The sequence below is a fragment of the Mus caroli genome, unplaced genomic scaffold (genome assembly GCF_978045245.1).
Source record: "Mus caroli unplaced genomic scaffold, Mus_caroli_1 scaffold_19, whole genome shotgun sequence".
NCBI lineage: Eukaryota > Metazoa > Chordata > Mammalia > Rodentia > Muridae > Mus > Mus caroli.
The window spans coordinates 8,840,325-8,859,815 of NW_028227274.1; the positions used below are offsets into that span (position 1 = coordinate 8,840,325).

At 37.5% G+C, this 19,491-nt stretch overlaps 1 protein-coding gene across 4 annotated transcripts in view; it reads left to right on the forward strand.

Annotated features, from left to right (window-relative positions):
- The window catches only part of Rbbp8 (RB binding protein 8, endonuclease), a 110,418-nt gene that overhangs the window by 31,653 nt on the left and 59,274 nt on the right, over positions 1-19,491 (forward strand). For all 4 annotated transcript variants that reach the window (XM_029472024.2, XM_021150757.2, XM_029472027.2 and 1 more), the window contains exons 3-4: positions 3,501-3,543; positions 11,279-11,374. In XM_029472024.2, the coding sequence (XP_029327884.2) occupies positions 3,501-3,543; positions 11,279-11,374 (139 nt within the window). The remainder of the gene's footprint in view (positions 1-3,500; positions 3,544-11,278; positions 11,375-19,491) is intronic.

Below are 19,491 nucleotides of genomic sequence, written 5' to 3' on the forward strand. Positions count from 1 at the left end.
ACAGGTGTTGACTGCTTGTAAGATAAAAGAATAGTCTTTCCATATTTCCCAAGAAGTTTCTTTTGAACTTACATGGATTTTCCACTTCGTTGTGTCTTTTCTAAAAAATAAAGAATCTTTATTTCATGGCTAGAATCCATTTCATCTTTGGCTACTTTTCACTTGGAGAAGCAGACCTTAGTTTTAGAAGTCAGCCAAAATTAAAAACAAGAAAATCTGTCAGCAGGTAAAATTCCCCACATTGGGAAAAAGAGACCAAAATTGCTGACTGTAGTCTTCATTCTAATGGGGTCATAATCCTTAGTTTTGCAGGAGTACTGTTTTGCTGAGGACTTCCAAGGTCCCTTGAGTTTGTCACCATTACCCAACAAAAAGAAAGCACTTTGGTGTAGGAATTTGGCAGCTGTGAAGGAATTTTTTTTTTTTGACCAAAAGCATAACAGTTTCCTTTTACCAGTTATAACACAAGCTTTCCTTTTTTACTACCTTGTAAATATTTTAAATCACTTTTTCTTATTATTGCTTTTTTTTATTTCAAGCTAATTGTAGACTCACGTGTAATTGTAAGAAAGAATGCAAAGACATCTCATATACTCTTTCCACAGGTTTCCTCCTGGCAGTGTATTGTCTTATTTTATTTTAAAGATTTATTTATTTATTTTATGTATGTGGGCACACTGTAGCTGTACAGATGGTTGTGAGCCTTCATGTGGTTGTTGGGAATTGAGTTTTTTAAGGACCTCTGCTCACTCTGGTCAACCCTGCTTGCTCAGTCCCTGCTCACTCTGGCCTAAAGATATATTTATTATTATAAATAAGTACACTGTAGCTGACTTCAGATGCACCAGAAGAGGGCATCAGATCTCATTACAGATTGTTGTGAGCCACCATGTGGTTGCTGGGATTTGAACTCAGGACCTTTGGAAGAGCAGTCAGTGCTCTTACTCCCTGTGCCATCTCGCCAGCCTATATTGTCTATTTTTTGTTTGCTTGTTTTTGAGCTAGGAACTCACTCTGTACCCAAGTTGGCCTTAAACTCATGGCAAGCCTCTAGCCTAACCTCCTAAGGATGAGATTATGAGTGTGAACCACCATACCTGGTTATACTTTATCTTATACATATATGTTATTACAACCAAGAAATTGTTGTTATAACTTACTAGCTTTATCAGATCACGTCAGTTCTGTATGCATACTTGTGTATGTGTGAAACCTACACTTGTGCTTTGGTTCTCTACAATTTAGTAATTATACTAAGTAAGTCTACCACTAAAGATTCCATGCCACTTATCTAAATCCTTAGCCTCCTTCCTCCCATCCTTCCTCTCCAATCTCTTACCATTAATAATCTGTTCTTTATCTCTACTTTTTTTATTTCAAAAAATAGAGTCATACAAAAAAGTAATAACCCTTTGAAATCGGCAAATTTTACTCAACACAGTCCCCTTTGAGATCTATCCACATTGTTCATGTTAATAGTTAATTGCTTAAAATTTTTCTTGTTTGAGACCAACCTGAGCTACATAGTTGAGTTTGAGGTCAGCCTCAGCAACATAAGGAAATCCTGCTTCGTTTTAAAATTTTTTAAGTATATTTTATTTTATGTATATGATTGTTTCTGCAGTAATGTATTTGTGCCTGTTCCCCATAGAAGCCAGAAGAGCATATCAAATCCATTAAGACTGGAGATACAAGCAGTTAATAAGCAGCCATGTGGGTGCTAGGAATTGAACCTGGGTTCTCTGGAAGAGCAGTCTGTGCTCTTAAACACTGAGCCATCGCTCCAGCTCCATTTTTTTTTAATATTTATTTTATGTGTATGAGTGTTTTGCCTGTATGTATGCATATGTGTCCTGTGCCTGCCTGATACCCATGAAGATCAAAAGAGGATATTCTTGGAACTGAGGTTATAGTGGTTGTGAGCCACTATATGGGGACTGGGGCTCAAACCCTGTTCCTCTGAAGAGCAACCAGTATTCTTAACTGCCTGAACCATTTCTCCAGCCTGAGAGATCCAACTTTAAAAAAAGAAAGGAAGTGAAACTCTTAGAGAACTAGGCAATTTATTTTTAAAGTAATCATAATAGTTGTAGTTGAAGAAATTACAAATGTTATAATATGAACTTAATTAGGAATCAAAGTCCTTTTACTCTCTTATTAATCAGATTTGCAGAGGATGAAGAGAAAAACTATATTCAACTAGAAAATTTCAACTAATTTGACTTTTTTTTTTTGAGATAGACTCAGCTATGTAGCCCAGGTCTCAAACGTGTGAGCATCCTGCTTTAGCCATCTAAGTGCTGATATTATAGGCATGCAGCACAGGTCTACTTCAGTGTATGTTTTAGGAGAGTTTTGAAGATTATAAAGATTGTTTGATATGCTTCAGATTGTTTGGTTTGCTAAACTTACTTTTATTCCATCAAATGATACTTTATATATATTTTATATGGACATCTCTACTTTAAATATTTTTATATTGCTTAACATTGAATATTTTTGTTATTATGTGTTTCTACATAGATTAAAACCCAGGAAATCAGATACTAATGAGAACAACTTTTGATATATTGCTAAGTTGCTTCCCAAAGACTATACTAGTTTCTTGTATCTTCAGAAAAGTATGGTTTTATAGTTTTACAACCCCTTCATTTTTATAATTAGTAATTGACTATTTGGTTTGCATTTATATTTAGTTGCTATTGTAGTCTGTGTTTCATGCTTGGTTAGTGGTTATTTTTCTGTTAGTTACTACCATGAAGATTACAAATGCCCTATTACTTTTTAATCCTTATTTCCCTTACCATTTTGTTTTGTATCAGACGTAATTAAAACTGAAAAGTACATGTGTCTAGAGTTAAAAAATCCTAGTGTCCTTTTTTAAGTACTTTTTAAAAAAAGATTTTATTTATTTTTATGTATATGAGCACACTGTAGCTGTCTTCAAACACACCAGAAGAGGGCATTGAATCCCATTACAGATGGTTGTGAGCCACCATGTGGTTGCTGGGAATTGAAGTTAGGATCTCAGGAAGAAGAGTCAGTGCTCTTAACCGCTGAGCCTTTTCTCCAGCCCCAAGTACTTTTCTATAAGCAACTTTGTTTCTTAACTTTGTTCCTGCCACAATCTAGTTTAATCCCCAGAGATTTGAGCCTACATAGGTGCTATTACTGTTAGCAAATATATTGGCTGAGTCAGAACACAGAGTTTATAGTGAACTGATAATTATATGTTTGCTCTCTATTAGAAAGGAAATAACTCACTTTTAATCTACTTGGCTGTCATATAATAGACTAAAAGCAATAATGTTGCAGATTTATTTTCATAGCCTGAGGGTACAAGTAAGGGGAATACATTGTACATCAAATGCAACTTGGTTCATTATTCAGAAGCTAGTCTACATTGGCTTAATAGAGTAGCATTCACCTCATACAGGGACGTGGTTAACTGCTTTAGAATTGGCACAATGTGTAACAAAACACTGTGCTTTACTTTGCAGGTTTACAAGTCAAAGTAACCAAACTGAAAAAGGAACGAATTTTGTAAGTATCAGTATGTAATACATATGTCTTATTTATTAATTAATTGATAGTGATAGCCAGTTTCATTTTTTAAAAAGCCTTATGTCTTAGTTAAAAGTAAATTAGCTTTGAGCTAATTAATTGTGGTTTTTTTTAATGTTTTAAAATAAAAAAGAATGCCTGATTTCTAAGTACAGACTTAGTTAACATGCACATGTATATTTTACTATATATTATAATATAAAATCATCTTTTTATAGAATATTTAGTGAAATGAGAACTGTTTGTGTTTATCATTCTTTTCTCTGGGATATGAATTCTTGATACTGAAAGTATTACAAAGGGGGGAGAAGAATAATTGTGAGATTTCTAAACTTGTAAGAAATGGAAGCCAAACATGGTGGCAGACACCCTTAATCTCAGCACTTGAGAGTAGGGGCAGGAGGATTATGAGTTTAAGACTAGTTTCTGCTACATAATAAGTTTAAGTCCAGCCTAAGCTACATAAAAACCCTGTCTTAACCAGAGAGGTGTGAGGGGCATGGTGGCATTCCTGTACTCTCTCAGGAGTTCTGAGCCAATCTCATTTATATAGCTTCAGCTACATGAAAGCGTGTCTTAAACAACAAAGCTGAGCCTTGCATTGCACCCACAGTCCCAGTACGTGGGAGGTAGAAACCAAGAAAAGAAGGATTTACAGTCCAGGCAGGTGCATGCTACATAAGACCTTATCTCAAAAGATCACACGCAACCACACAACATGTATGTATGCATGCTAATGTATACATATACAAAAAAATGAATGCCAAATAGATATTCTGATGCTACTTTTAAAAAGTTAAGAGTAACTAGAAGGCCCCTTGAATTGCTTTGAATATTAAACTATGAATCATGTGGTTTTCAAGTTTTAAGTAGGTTTTACTCATGGTGATTTACTTTGCAGGTTTGAGAATGTGAAATAGATGTCATAATAGAACATCAGTACATATGACAAAACAGTGTCGTTATGATAAGTGAGTTTATACCCATATACCTAGAGGCCTGCCTTGTCTCATGCTTCTAATATCTCTAGACTATAGCTGAAATCTAGGATTACTTACCATTTATAGTTATCTAAAAAAAAAGGGGGGGTGGAGCGGGAAACTTTTCCTTCACACCTGGAAAGCTTTATTTGATAGCTGCAATAGATTCAGATATGGGAGGAATATACAAACTTTAAACATGCATCTGGATGGCTTAGCACTAAACCTTAGTGGTTAAGAATACTCGTTGCTCTTGTTGAGGACCCATGATTCAATTCCCAACACCCATGTCATCGTATACAATCTAACTCCAGTTGCAGATCTGAGGTCCTCTTCTGACCTCCACAGGCACCAGGTACTTGCACTGGTGCACATACAAACATTAAAGGCTAATCACTTATACATACATAGAAGTCTAAAATAATATTTTTTAAAACATTTAATTGTTTTCTATAAAATTGTTTGCTGGTAATTCTTATAAGAAGTTTGCTCCGGGCAGTGGTGGCACACACCTTTAATCCCAGCACTTGGGAGGCAGAGACAGGTGGATTTCTGAGTTCGAGGCTAGCCTGATCTACAGAGTGAGTTCCAGGACAAGACAGCCAAGGCTATACAGAGAAACCCTGTCTTACCTCCTCCTCCCCCCCCCCCCCACCGCCCTCAAAAAAAAAGAAGTTTGCAATGTTAAAAGTGAGTGTGTTACTCTTTTCTTTTCTTTTTTTTTTTTTTTAAACTATGTCTCTTTAACTGGCTTTGAAATCTATGTAGACTCTGCTGGACTTGAACTCAGAGGTCCACCTGCTTCTGCATCTGCATTGTGAGTGCTAGGATTAAATGATGGCTCATAACTGTCAACTCCAGTCTCAGGGGATCTGATGCTTTCTTTGGCCTCAGAACACTAGGCACACAGGTGCTGAACAGACATATATGTAGGTAAAATCCTCACACACATGAAATAAATAAATAAATAAATAAATAAATAAAAACAAATAAATATAGTTTTAAGGAACCTGTGTTCTTTAGAGAAATGGTAATAGCCATGTGAGGTTTATAGCATGTAAGATGAGCTGTAATGGTTTATGGTGCCAGAAAATAAGGACATAGTGAAAAGGACGGTTTGCTAAACATTATCAAAGGCTGGTCCTGAAGCTCAGTGGTAGACTGCTTGCTTAGCATGTGCAAAGCCCTGAGGTTAATTCTTAGTACCAAATAAAAACCAAGCATGGAGAGACATGTCTGTAATATCAGCACTTGGGAGGTTGAGAAGAAAGTTGGTAATCCTTGACTCCATAGTAGGAGTCATACATGAGACATTGTCACAAAAAATAAAAACAAAGAAGTAGATAAGTCTAAGACAACTGGAAATAGGGATCAGTTATAGATCCTCTAAAGCAATGTGATGCTCTTGATTAGTGGAATTTCAGTTAGTAAGTATAGAAAGAATTATACACACAGAAAAAAATCATTGTGTGGGAAGCTTTACAGCATAAAGTATGATAAGTAGGATAAGAAACAGTGTTTGTGGGTAGAGAGATGTCTCAATGGTTAAGAGCACTGACTGCTCTCCCATAGGACCCAGGGTCAGTTCCCAGCACCTACGTGGCTGCTCACAATAGCCTGTAACTCTAGTTCTAAGATCTGATGCTCTCTTCTGACCTCCTCCGGGACCAAGCATACACATGGTGCCCAGAACAAGCTTGCACATAAAACAACATTCTTTATAAGATATATGAAATTTGAAAAGAAACCATATTCATAAACTTTAAAAATTATTCAAAGTGTCTCCTTACATAATACTAAATTCAAAGGCAGAGGTATCATTACCACTGAAAAACCCAGCAGACTTCACAAATCAAGATCGAAGTTAACATCACTAATAAGGAGATGTATTTGCCAAACATATCTCTTGATGTGGCCTATTAAGAATGGCACAATGTTGTTGTACTGGCTAGTTTTGTGTCAACTTGACACAGCTGGAGTTATCACAGAGAAAGGAGCTTCAGTTGAGGAAATGTCTCCATTAGATACAACTCTAAGGCATTTTCTCAATTAGTGATCAAGGGGGAAAGGCCCCTTGTGGGTGGTGCCATCTCTGCGTTGGTAGTCTTGGGTTCTATAAGAGAGCAGGCTGAGCAAGCCAGAGGAGGCAAGCCAATAAAGAACATCCCTCCATGGCCTCTGCATCAGCTCCTGCTTCCTGACCTGCTTGAGTTCCAGCCCTGACTTCTTTGGTGATGAACAGCAGCATGGAAGTGTAAGCCAAATAAACCCTTTCCTCCTCAACTTGCTTCTTGGTCATGATGTTTGTGCAGGAATAGAAACCCTGACTAAGACAGTTGTTTTTCTCATATTCTTAGCAAAAGTTTTACAATAGGGAAACATAGGCCCATATTTGTCACCTTGTACAAAGCTCAAGTCTAAGTGGATCAAGAACCTCAATATAAAACCAGGTACACTGAATCTAATAGAAGAGAAAATGGGAAAGAGCCTTGAGGTCATTGGCACAGGGGGAAATTTCCTAAACAGAACTCCAATGGCTCAAGCTCTAAGATCAAGAATTGATAAATGGGACCTCATGAAACTGGAAAGCTTCTGTAAGGCAAAGGACATAGTTGGTAACAGATTGGGAAAAAATATAGAGGGCTAACATCCAAAAATATATAAAGAACTCAAGTTAATCACCAAAAATACCAAACAACCCAATCAAAAAATGGGGTATAGAACTAAACCAAGAATTCACAACTGAAGAATCTCAAATGACTGAAAAGCACCTAAAGAAATGTTCACTAAATTTTTCTGTTCACTAAATGTCCTTAGTGATCAGAGAAATACAACCCTAAGATTCCACCTTACACCAATCAGAATGGCTAAGATCAAAACTTCAGGTGATAACACATGTTGGAGAGGATGTAGATAAGATCCCTTCATTGCTGATGGGATCGCAAACTGGTACAAAGCCGGGAGTGGTGGCACACGCCTTTAATCCCAGCACTCGGGAGGCAGAGGCAGGCGGATTTCTGAGTTCGAGGCCAGCCTGGTCTACAAAGTGAGTTCCAGGACAGCCAGGGCTATACAGAGAAACCCTGTCTCGAAAAACAAAAACAAAACAAAACAAAGTAAACTGGTACAACCACTCTGGAAGTCAATCTGGAGGATCCTCAGAAAATTGGAAATAGATTTATCTAAAGACCCAGCTATACCACTCTTGGGAATATAACCAAAAGATGCCCCACCATGCCACAGGGACACGTGTTTCATTATGTTCATAGTGGCCTTATTTGTGATAGCCATAAGCTGGAAACAACCTATATGTCCCATGACAGAAGAATGGATACAGAAAATGTGGTTCATTTACACAATGGAATACTACTCAGCTATTAAGAACGAGGACATCCTGTGTTTTGCAGGCAAATGGACGGAACTAGAAAATATCATCCTGAGTGAGGTAACTCAGACCAAAACAGCATGCGTGGTATGTACTCACTAATAGTGGACATTAGCCAAAACAAAAAAACAACAAAATAAGACCATACAGAATACCCAAGATACAGTCCACAGAACTCAAAAAGCTCAACAAGCTGAAGTGCCCAAGTGAGGACACCTCAGTCCCATTTGGGAGAGAGAAGAAAGCAATCACAAGTGGGGAGGGAAAGTGAACTGGGTTGGGGAGGAGGGGGGTACGACGACCTGATCGGGTATTGGGTGAGGGAAAAGAACTGAAGGCCAGCAGAGGCAACCTCAGGAAATAGGTTGGGGGGACCCTCCAGAATGCACCAGAGACCAGGGAGGTCAGAGACTCCCAGGACTCCAAGGGAAGGACCTTTGATGAAATGCCTGACAGTAGGGAGAGGGAACTTACAGAGGCCACCTCCAGCAGGAAGACAGGACATCAAGTGAGGGATGGGGTTCCCATCCCACAGTCACAACTCTGACCCATAATTGATTCTGTCTGAAAGAATTACAAGGATGGAAATGGAGAGGAGCCCGAGGAAAAGAAGGTCCAGCGACAGGCCCAAAGTGGGATCCAGCTCAAGGGGAGGTCCCAAGGCCTGACACTATTACTGAGGCTATGGAGCGATCACAAAAAAGAATCTATCATGACTACCCTCAGAAAGACCCAACAAGCCGCTGAGTCAGATGCAGATATTTGCACCCAACAAATGGACAGAAGTTGCTAACCCCTGTGGTTGAATTAGGGAAAATCTAGAAACTGAAGAGGAGGGTGACCCTGTAGTAGGACCAGCAGTCTCAATTAAACTGGACCCCCGAGATTTCTCAAACACTAGACCACCAACTGAGCTGCATACACCAGCTGATATGAGGCCCCCAACACACATACAGTAGAGGACTTCCAGGTCTGTGCTCATTCAGAGATGATGCACCTAACCCTCAAGAGACTGGAGGCGCCAGGGAGTTTAGAGGTCAAGTGGGGAAGCACCCACATGGAGTCGGGGTTGGGATGTGTGGGATGTGGAGCAGTTGGAGGGTAGATTGGGGAGCGGGGAATGGAATATGGAGTGTAAAAAATAAAAATAAAGTTTAAAAAAAAGAATGGCACAATATTGCTCTTCTCATATTCTTAGCAAAACAGTGTTATAATGGGGAAACATAGTCAACAAAATAACTGTGACATGACAGAGAGACTTTCCCACATTGGAGGAAACATAAAAAATACAAAGTTGGATCCTGGACCAGAGAAATCATATTAAAGGAACAGCTGGCAAAATTTAGTCAGGCTTTCTTAATTAGTTACTACTTAATATTGTTATTAGTGTTAATTTTTTATGATGATGCTTTACAACGTATTTATAAGTCTGAAATTGTTTCCAGAATGAATCGTTAGAAAAGATCAACTTCTTTCCTCAAAACTACTAAATATTGACGAAATGAAGATTAATCTTAGCAAGAAGTAAGTTGGCAAAGTGACTGCTGAATGGGAACTAAAGATGTTGCTGCAGTCTGACTGTCACCACCTCGCAAAGTAGCCAGGAAAAAGTCATTCCTAGTGCAGCTCCTGGAGCATAATGTTCCTTATATGACATACATTTTATTTTTTATGGGTAATAACACTTCATAAACTGACCCCCTGCTCTCCAAAAGAGGCCTGGTGGTGGTGGCTCCCACCTCTAATCCCAGCTCTTGGGAAGCAGAGGCAGGAGGATCTCTGAGTTGTAAGCCAGCCTAGATTACAGAGTAAGTTCTAGTACAGCCAGGGCTCCACAGAGAAACCCTGTCTTTGTCTTGAACCTTCCTCTTCCACTTCAAAAAAGAATTTCATAAACTGTCTAGCCTTTTAATGGACTTTAATACTAATGGTATTGCCTTATGTTTATGAATCATGTATATACTATGTATGTATAATGAATTATATTTGTGACCTCAGAAAAATTTTATGTGTAAGCTCTCCCTATGATATACATTACTCCAAAGCTAATGCATTTTATTGGATGAGACAAAAACTAGATTTTCTTAATATGTAAAATTCACTTTTCTTTGTTTGTTTTTTGTTATGTTTTTGTTTTTTTTCGAGACAGGGTTTCTCTGTGTAGCCCTGGCTGTCCTGGAACTCACTCTGTAGACCAGGCTGGCCTCGAACTCAGAAATCCACCTGCCTCTGCCTCCCAAGTGCTGGGATTAAAGGTGTGCGCCACCATCGCCCGGCAAAATTCGCTTTTCCATCCACTTGAAATACAATGGAAATATTTATTTAAGAATAAATAGACTTTGCTGCTAATTTTTTTTTTTGAGCTACTTGCGTTTTAAAATTCTGAACTACACTTAAATGCTGTGATTTTCAGTTTCAATTTTGTCTGTATTAATGTCCTTTATAAATGTTGTCACTGTTACTTTCTCTTCTTTTTTTCTTTTTCTTTTTTGAAACAGAGTTTTTCTGTGGAGCCCTAGCTGTCCTAGAACTCACAGAAATTCTTCTTTCTCTGCCTTCCAAGTACTGGGATTAAAGGAATGCACCACCACATCCCTGCTTACTTTTACTTTCTCAAAAGAAATCTTAATATTATCATTATTTGTATGTTTATGGATGTTTTGCCTGCATATATCCCTGTGCACCATGTGTGTGCCTGGTGCACATGGAGGCCAGAAGAAGGTATTGGATCTTGGAACTGAAGTTCCAGATGGTTGCGAGTAGTCATTGGGTGCTAGGGCTCAAACCTAAGTCCTCTAGGAGAGCAGCCAGTGCTCTCCAGCTTCAGTGATTGGCTTTTTTCTAATTGCTTCAATGTTTCAGAATTGATAACTAGAAACAGGATGAAATCTTTTTTATATTGCTCATTGAGTCAGTGTTACAGTTACTAATGTTGTAAATCCTGAAATAACAACCACTAATTCAGATGCCATTCTTAAAAATGAAAATGGAGAACATTTTTAAGAAGTACTAAAACTCAGAAATCATTGTGATTAACTATTTGATTATACATTTTAAATTACTTCCACTAGTTGTTTTTGAAAGAAATTAGTTTTATTAAAAATGGATCTTCCCTGTAAACCTATTAGTTTTGTTTTCTCAAATATTACTATTTATTAAAACATTCATTTATTTATTATGTACACACTATTCTGCCTGCATGCAAGAAGAGGATAACGAGGATCCCATTATACATGGTTATGAGCCACCATGTGGTTGCTGGGTCTTTTTGTTTTGTAGACCAAATTGGGAGTTATAATATTAGAACTGTCTTTATAATTTTCTATAAATTTTTATTTTCTAACTTTAGAGATGCACAGAGACTAGAAGAATTCTTCACCAAAAATCAACAGCTGAGAGACCAGCAGAAAGTCCTTCAGGAAACCATTAAGATTTTAGAAGATAGGTACGTTTGGTACTTGAATGAGAAAGTATTTCCTCCTCAAGGGGAGTCCATTGGGTTTGCTTTGAATCATTTCTGGGATTGGTAGTGATTTTTGTCCCCTAGCCTTAGGTTATTGTTGTATAAGTTCTTTATAAGGCTGACAATATACTGCTAGGTTTTATATATGGTTTGCCACTATTTTTAGCAATCATAGCTTGACCTATAAATGGTGTCTTTAATGTTAGATATAAGGGGAACTTAAAGGTGAATATCCTGATCCAATGCTTACATTTCCTCTAATTTCCAAGTATATGGAAACTAATAAATTATATTTCTGCTATCTTTTCTTACTCTGATTTTTTTTCTTTTGTAGGTTTCCACTTCTCATCAGTATAGAAATTTTTCTATCTATATATTCCCGAGATAGCATAGTAGCCTTCATTCATAGACCCTTTTTCCCCAACTCAGATGAGATCAATACCCAAGAATAAAAAATACTTCCAGAATTAGGTACTTTCCACTTTCATATATGCTACCAAAAGGCTAACTTACTTGAACTAGAATTATTTTTTCTTTAGTGGTGAGATAATTTCTTTCTTTTCCTTTTCTTAAATTTTTTTATTATTTAAATTCATTTTATACATCAAACATATTAATAGTATTGAGTATTTTGAGAATCAAATAATATAAAAAATTTGTTCAGCTTGAATATTTGTATCCTTTCATACCCTAAAAATATCATTAATAAACATTTAATACAGCCTCGGCACTGGGGAAGCAGAGGCAGGCAGATTTCAGAGTTCGAGGCCAGCCTAGTCTACAAAGTAAGTTCCAGGACAGCCAGGGCTATACAGAGAAACCCTGTCTCGAAAAAACAAAAAAACAAAACAAAACAAAACAAAACCAAAAAAAAACATTTACTACGATCCATAACTGATGGTCATATATCTAATGTTGAATACTAAATTGTTTTAGAACATACAAAATATTCTTTGGGAATTAAGCATAGTGTAAGAGTATAGAATATTAAAAATGAATCATTAAGAAATATAATGAAAAGCCCTTATATGATACCATAACCTGACATAGTGAGAGAGTATTTAAAATGCATTATATATGTGTGTATATTGTCTTAATATACATCTACTTAAAAAGAATTATCAGTGTTTCTAGGAGAGAAATTATTTTATCAGTAAGTATATTTTAAAAATTTCGAAATAGCAAAAACTCTTTGAAGTTTAACATTAAGAAAATGCTAATTTCAAACACAATGAGAAAAATTAATAATATTTCCATTATGTTTGTAGAACATGATTTTAATATTTTCAACTGTTAGTATTCAACAAACAGAACAATTATTTTAAGATGTATTTCGTTGTTGTTTCCCTAATCATTTCTTATTTTGTTATTGGATACTGTCTCTGTGCCTTCTGGTTAGTCTGGCTAAGGGTTTATCTATCTTGTTGATTTTCTCAAAGAACCAACTCCTGGTTTTGTTGATTCTTTGTATAGTTCTTTTTGTTTCTATTTGGTTGACTTCAGCCCTGAGTGTGATTATTTCCTGCCTTCAACTCCACTTGGGTGTATTACCTTCTTTTTGTCTAGGAGCTTTCAGGTGTGCTGTCAAGCTGCTAGTGTAAGGTCTCTCCAGTGTCTTTTTGGGGGCACTTAGAGCTATGAGTTTTCCTCTTAGGACTGCTTTCATTGTGTCCCATAACTTTTGGTATGATGGGTCTTCATTTTCAGTAAATTCTAAAAAAGGTTTTAATTTTTTTTTCTTTATTTCTTCTTTGACCAAGTTATCATTGAGTAGAGTGTTGTTCAGCTTCCAAGTGTATATGTGCTTTCCATTGTTTTGTTGGTATTTAAGACCAGTCTGTGGTGATCTGATAGGGTGCATGTGATTGTTTCAATCTTCTTGTGTCTATTGAGGCCTGTTTTATGACCGATTATATGTATGGTCAATTTTGAAGAAGGTACCATGATATGCTGAGAAGAAGGTATATTCTTTTGCTTTAGGATGAAATGTTCTATAAATATCTGTTAAATAAATGCATTTGATTCGTTAATTTCTGTTAGTTTCACTGTATCTCTGTTTAGTTTCTGTTTCCATGATCTGTCCATTGGTGAGAATGGGGTGTTGAAGTCTCCCACTATTATTGAATGGGGTGCAATGTGTGCTTTGAACTTTAGTAAACTTTCTTTTATGAATGTAGGTGCCCTTGCATTTGGAACATAGATGTTCAGAATGGAGAGTTCATCTTGGTAGATTTTTCCTTTGATGAGTATGAAGTGTCTGTCGTACCTTTTTTTTGATGACTTTTGGTTGAAAGTTGATTTTTATTCCATATTAGAATGGCTACTCCAGCTTGTTTCTTGGGACCGTTTGCTTGGAAAATTGTTTTCCAGCCCTACTCAGACCTTATTCTGAGGTACTGTCTGTCTTTGTCACTGAGGTGTGTTTCCTGTATGCAGCAAAATGCTGGGTCCTGTTTACATATCCAGTTTGTCAGTCTATGTCTCTTTATTGGGGAATTGAGTCCTTTGATGTTAAGAGATATTAAGGAAAATTGATTGTTAGTTCCTGCTTTTTTTTATTAGAGGTGGAATTATGTTTGTGTGGCTATCTTATTTTGGTTTTGTTGAAAGATTACTTTCTTGTTTTTTTTTTTCTCCTTGTGTTGGTGTTTTTCATCTATTATCCTTTGTAGGGCTGGATTTGTGGAAATATATTTGGTTTTGTCATAGACAATTAGTTTCTCCATCTATGGTAATTTGAAGTTTTGTTGGGTATAGTAGCTTGGACTGGCATTTGCATTTTCTTAGGGTCTGTATGACATCTGCCCAGGATCTTCTAGTTTTCATAGTCTCTGGTGAAAAGTCTAGTGAAATTCTGATAGGTCTGCCTTTATATGTTACTTAACCTTTTTCTCTTACTGATTTTAATATTCTTTCCTTATGTAGTGCATTTAGTATTTTGATTATTATGTGACAGAAGGAATTTTCTTTTCTGGTCCAGTCTATTTGGAGTTCTGTAGGCTTCGTGTATGTTCATGGGCATCTCTTTCTTTTTTTTTTTTTTTTTTTTTTTTTTGGTTTTTCGAGACAGGGTTTCTCTGTGTAGCCCTGGCTGTCCTGACACTCACTTTGTAGACCAGGCTGGCCTCGAACTCAGAAATCTGCCTGCCTCTGCCTCCCGAGTGCTGGGATTAAAGGCGTGCGCCACCACGCCCAGCTGGGCATCTCTTTCTTTAGGTTAGGGAAGTTTTCTTCTGTAATTTTGTTGAAAATATTTACTGGCCCTTTAAGTTGGGAATCTTCACTCTCTTTTATACCTATTATCTTTAGGTTTCATCTTCTCATTGTGTCCTGAATTTCCTGGATGTTTTGGGTTAGGAGCTCTTTGCTTTTTGCATTTTCTTTGACTGTTATGTCAGTGTTTTCTATGGTATCTTCTGCACCTGAGATTCTCTCTTCTCTTCTATCCCTTGTATTCTGTTGGTGATGCTTGCATCTATGACTCCTGATCTCTTTCCTAGGTTTTCTAACCCCAGGGTTGTCACCCTATGTGATTTTTTTTTTATTGTTTCTATTTCCATTTTTAGATCTTGGATGGTTTTGTTCATTTCCTTTGCCTGTTTGACTATGTTTTCCTGTAATTCTTTAAGGGATTTTTGTGTTTCTACTTTAAGGGCTTCTACCTATTTGCCTGTGTTCTCCTTTATTTCTTTAAGGGAGTTATTTATCTCCTTCTTAAAGTCCTCTATCATCATCATGAGAAGTGATTTTTAGATCTGAATCTTACTTTTCTAGTGTGATGGTGTATCCAGGACTTGCTATGTTGGGAAAATTGGTTCTGATGATGCCAAGTAACCCTTGCTTATGTTCTTAAGCTTGCCTCCTGCCATCTGGTGCTACCTGCCTTCGATATATCTGACTGGAGCCTGTTCTTCCTGTGGTCCTAGTTGTGTCAGAACTCCTCAGAGTTCAGCTTTCTCTGGGATCCTGGGATCCTGAGATCCTGGGTGTGTCCGAGCTCCTAGGAATCAAGCTGCCTTTGAGACCTTTAGATCCTAGTGTGACCAAGCTCTTGGGATCCTGGGCACGTTAGAGCACCTGGAAGTGGAGCTTCTTCTGGGTGTTGTGGGACTGGCTGCGGGACTAGTGCCCAAGGTCTGTTCAGGGCAATGGCCCAAACCAGAAGGAACCTGTGCCACTGATTGGGTGGAGTTCCTGGGTGCCTGGGTCCCACTGGTCCCAATTATTCCCAGGAGATGAGGCAGATGTATCCTCCTCACCTCTAATCCTATGATTCTGGGAGTGTTAGGGTGCCTGGGAGTGGAGCTTCCTCAGGGTGTTGTGGGACTGACTGAGGAGTTCTTACCCAAGGTCTGCTCAGGGCACCAGTGCAGACTGGAAGGGGTGAGATAATTTCTTATTTTATTTTGTGTGTGTGTGTGTGTGTGTGTGTGTGTGTGTGTGTGTATGCCTTGATATGCATGTGGAGGTCAGAGAACAACTAGGGTCTTAGGAATTCATACTTGGCAATAAGAGCCTTTAGCTGCTATATGATTTTATCATTCCAAAATAATCTAGTATTCTGCATATATGTAAACTGAAACTGAATGCCATCTATATGGTGGCTTTGAGAATATCAATTTACTTGAACACACAGTATTTGGTGGGAAAGATCTACGTGCTTTGGGATCACATATGTATCTTAATTCCAACTTTCCATTTTATCTTTAATTAAGATTTTATAACAAATATTTCTGTCCATTGTTGTATCCTAGGTGTTGCTCTAGGGACTTGGAGTACTACTCTCCTTGGTATATCATGGACCATATATTTAATTGTCAAATTTTGGAAGTACTCATATAACTAACAATAAGAGAATTTCATACATGAAGAGCTATGGAGAAAATGTAGTTAAATGATATAATTGAGTGACTGTAGAAAGGATACTTAGAGATGGTTAAAGGGTGGCCTTTCTGAGGCAGTGCAATTGAGATAAAACCTGAATAAAAGAGATGTGCGACGCCAGGTGTGGTGGTGCACGTCTTTAATCCCAGCACTAGAGAGGCAGGCGGATTTCTGAGTTCGAGGCCAGCCTGTTCTACAAATTGAGTTCCAGGATAGCCAGGGCTATACAGAGAAACCCTGTCTCAAAAAAAGAGAGGAGGGGGAGAGAGGGAGAGGTGCGGAGATAGTATCTGAGGCAGTAAAAGACTAAAGGAGATAGAATACAAAATTTAAGGTAGGCGGGGCATGATGGCACATGGCACACATGCCCTAAATCCCAGCATTTGGGAGGCAAAGGTGGGTACTATACAATGAGTTCCAGGCCAGTCAGAGCTGCATATTGAGACCTTGTCCCAAAACAAAACTTAGGTTTAAGGTCAAAATAAATTTCAAGTATTTGAATCTGCTGTGGTTCTAACTTAATCTTCAGTCTACATTATATGTAGACATGGGCAATATGTTTAGATTCTCATTTGGGGGGGGGGTGTTGAGACAGAGTTTCTCTGTATAGCCCTGGCTGTCTTGGAACTCACTCTGTAGACCAGGCTGGCCTCAAACTCAGAAATCTGCCTGCCTCTGCCTCCTGAGTGCTGGGATTAAAGGCGTGCGCCACCACTGCCCAGCTATATTCTCATTGTAACAGAAGCCATTGGAGAGTTAGCAAGGGAATGACAAGGCACGGGTAAGTGGATACCAGTAGCACTCACATGTAAATGCCAGGTAGAATACTATATGTGTATTTTGAGCTCATTGGATCTTGGAGAACACCATATAAGTATGGGAAGAGAAAAGATCCACTCTCAAATTAAGTCCTTTGGCACTAATTAAAATTTAATAAAGAGTAAGAATTTGGCAAAAAAATTTTGAGGAAAAACTGTTTAAGTGGAAGAAGCTAGACCTACAGGCCATGCTATTGAGAATAATTTCCTTGAAGGGGCAGTTTAAAAATTAAATGAGATAATGAAACCAACAGGAGAATTACCATGTGTGGGAGGCCAATTTGTGCTACATAATGAGTTTCAGGCCTACTTGGACTACAATGTAAGTTGTTACAAAAAATAAATTAAACAAAAAAGCCTTGATTATATGGATTTGCCATATCTTTCCTGTGTAGTTAATCATTAACTAGTTGAGATACGGTTTGCTTTGCTTTGCTTAGCTGGCTTCATACAATTGACTTTCAATTTCTTCCCTTGAAGATCCTCCTTTTCCAGTGTCTAGAAAAGCGTTTCACTTTGTAGTTTATTTGGTCTTCCAGTTTAGTTAGCTTTTGTATCTTGCACATTCATTCGTGTGTGTGTGTGTGTGTGTGTATTTCTGGGTGTTTTGAAACAGGGTCTCATTATGTAGCTCTGACTGTCTTGGAGCTAATTATGCAGACCATGCTGGCCTTGAACTCATATCAGTCTGCCCACCTCTGCCTCCCAAGTGCTGGTATTAGAAGTGTGCATCACAACACCAGCTTGTACTTCTTTCTTATGTGAGTTTTCTATCTTAGATTCTTTCTGAAAAGTGTCAGTGTACATTTCCCATGGAAATGTTTTCTAAATTCTTTTCCTTACTCAATTAAGATGACTAGTTGTTAATTTTATTGTTTCTCTAAAACTAGGTTACTTTCTTGTAACCTGTCTAACTTCTGACCATTCTGGTCATTAATTTCATGTGAACTCTGCTTTTTTCCTGTTTTCCACTTAAGTTTTGCCTATCTGCCTTCTTTTCTTTGAGATAGGACTTGACAGTATATTTCAGGCTTTCTTTAAACTTATTCCTTCAACCTCAGCCTTTTGAATGCTTAAATTAGGACTTCTGTGTTATCGTCTGTGCCCAGTGTCATGGTTCATTTAAATGTGAGAGTTTATATGCATTGAGGATTAGCTTTTATACTCAGACTTCTAGCAGTTAGTTTTCAAATTAATGCCATAAGACATAAGACACTTGATAAAAAGATCTTTTTTTCCATATAAGATAGCCTACGGGAGAGAAATATTTGCCAGCTATTCATCTGACATTGGATTAATATCCATAATATATGAAGCACTCAAATACCAAGAGAGCAGATAATCAATTAACAGGCAAGTAAATTGAATGGATAGTTTCAAAGAAGTAAAATAGCCCATACAGAAATGGAAGGAAAAAAGTATTCAACATTTTTATCCATCAAAGAAATGCAAACCAAAACTATATTGAGATTTTATTTAAACCCCAGCCAGAATGGTTATCATTAAAAAAAAAAAAAAGCCCAATGAATCCTGGCAAGGATTTCAAAGGGAAAGAACCTTTTAACACTGTTCGATGAAATGGGAAATAATAGAGTCTAAATGAAAGCCAGTATGGAAGTTCCTTGAAAATGGAGACTAGGACAGCCATATAATCCAGTCATATCTTTCCTGGGTATGTATGTAGAATGTTCAGTTGATATACCTACACCTCTGCCTTTATTGTGAGACTATTTACAATAGCCAGGTTGGGCCTTGGGAAATAGCTTGGGGACTATAGCTTCCCTTTATATGCTAGAGTGGGTCAGGAGCCTCAGGGCAAGCTAGCTAGGGACATGAGCCATATTGTTGTGATCTGGGTTTGGTTGAGAGACCCTACCTCAATAAAGATGAAAGAGGTATTGAGACTGATTCCTGATATCAGACTGAGGACTCATGTGCACCTGTACCCTCATACATGCACATGTACAAACATGCACACCTCCCACAAGAAACAGGGAAAGGATAATTTTTAAAAGCCAGGTTATGGAATTAACATATGTACCCTTTAACAAATTCATTTTTAAGGAAAACATACTATATACACAGTGGAGTTTTACTCAGCCAAAAGAATGAAATTATATCTTTGCGAGAGAATACATGGAATGGTAGGACATCATGTAAAATGAAATAGCTATACTTAGAAAAACTAATACATGTTTTCTCTTGTGGAATCCTTTTTGCAGTGGAGAGGGGACACTTTTTAGAAAGGAGAAAAGGACCAAAGGAGAGGCAATCAAGAGTATGAATATTATCATGTTACAGTATATATAGAAAGTGTCATAATGAAACTCATTCCTAACAGTACTAATAAAATATTCTAATTTTAAGTCCATGCTTGGTGATTCATAACTTTAATAC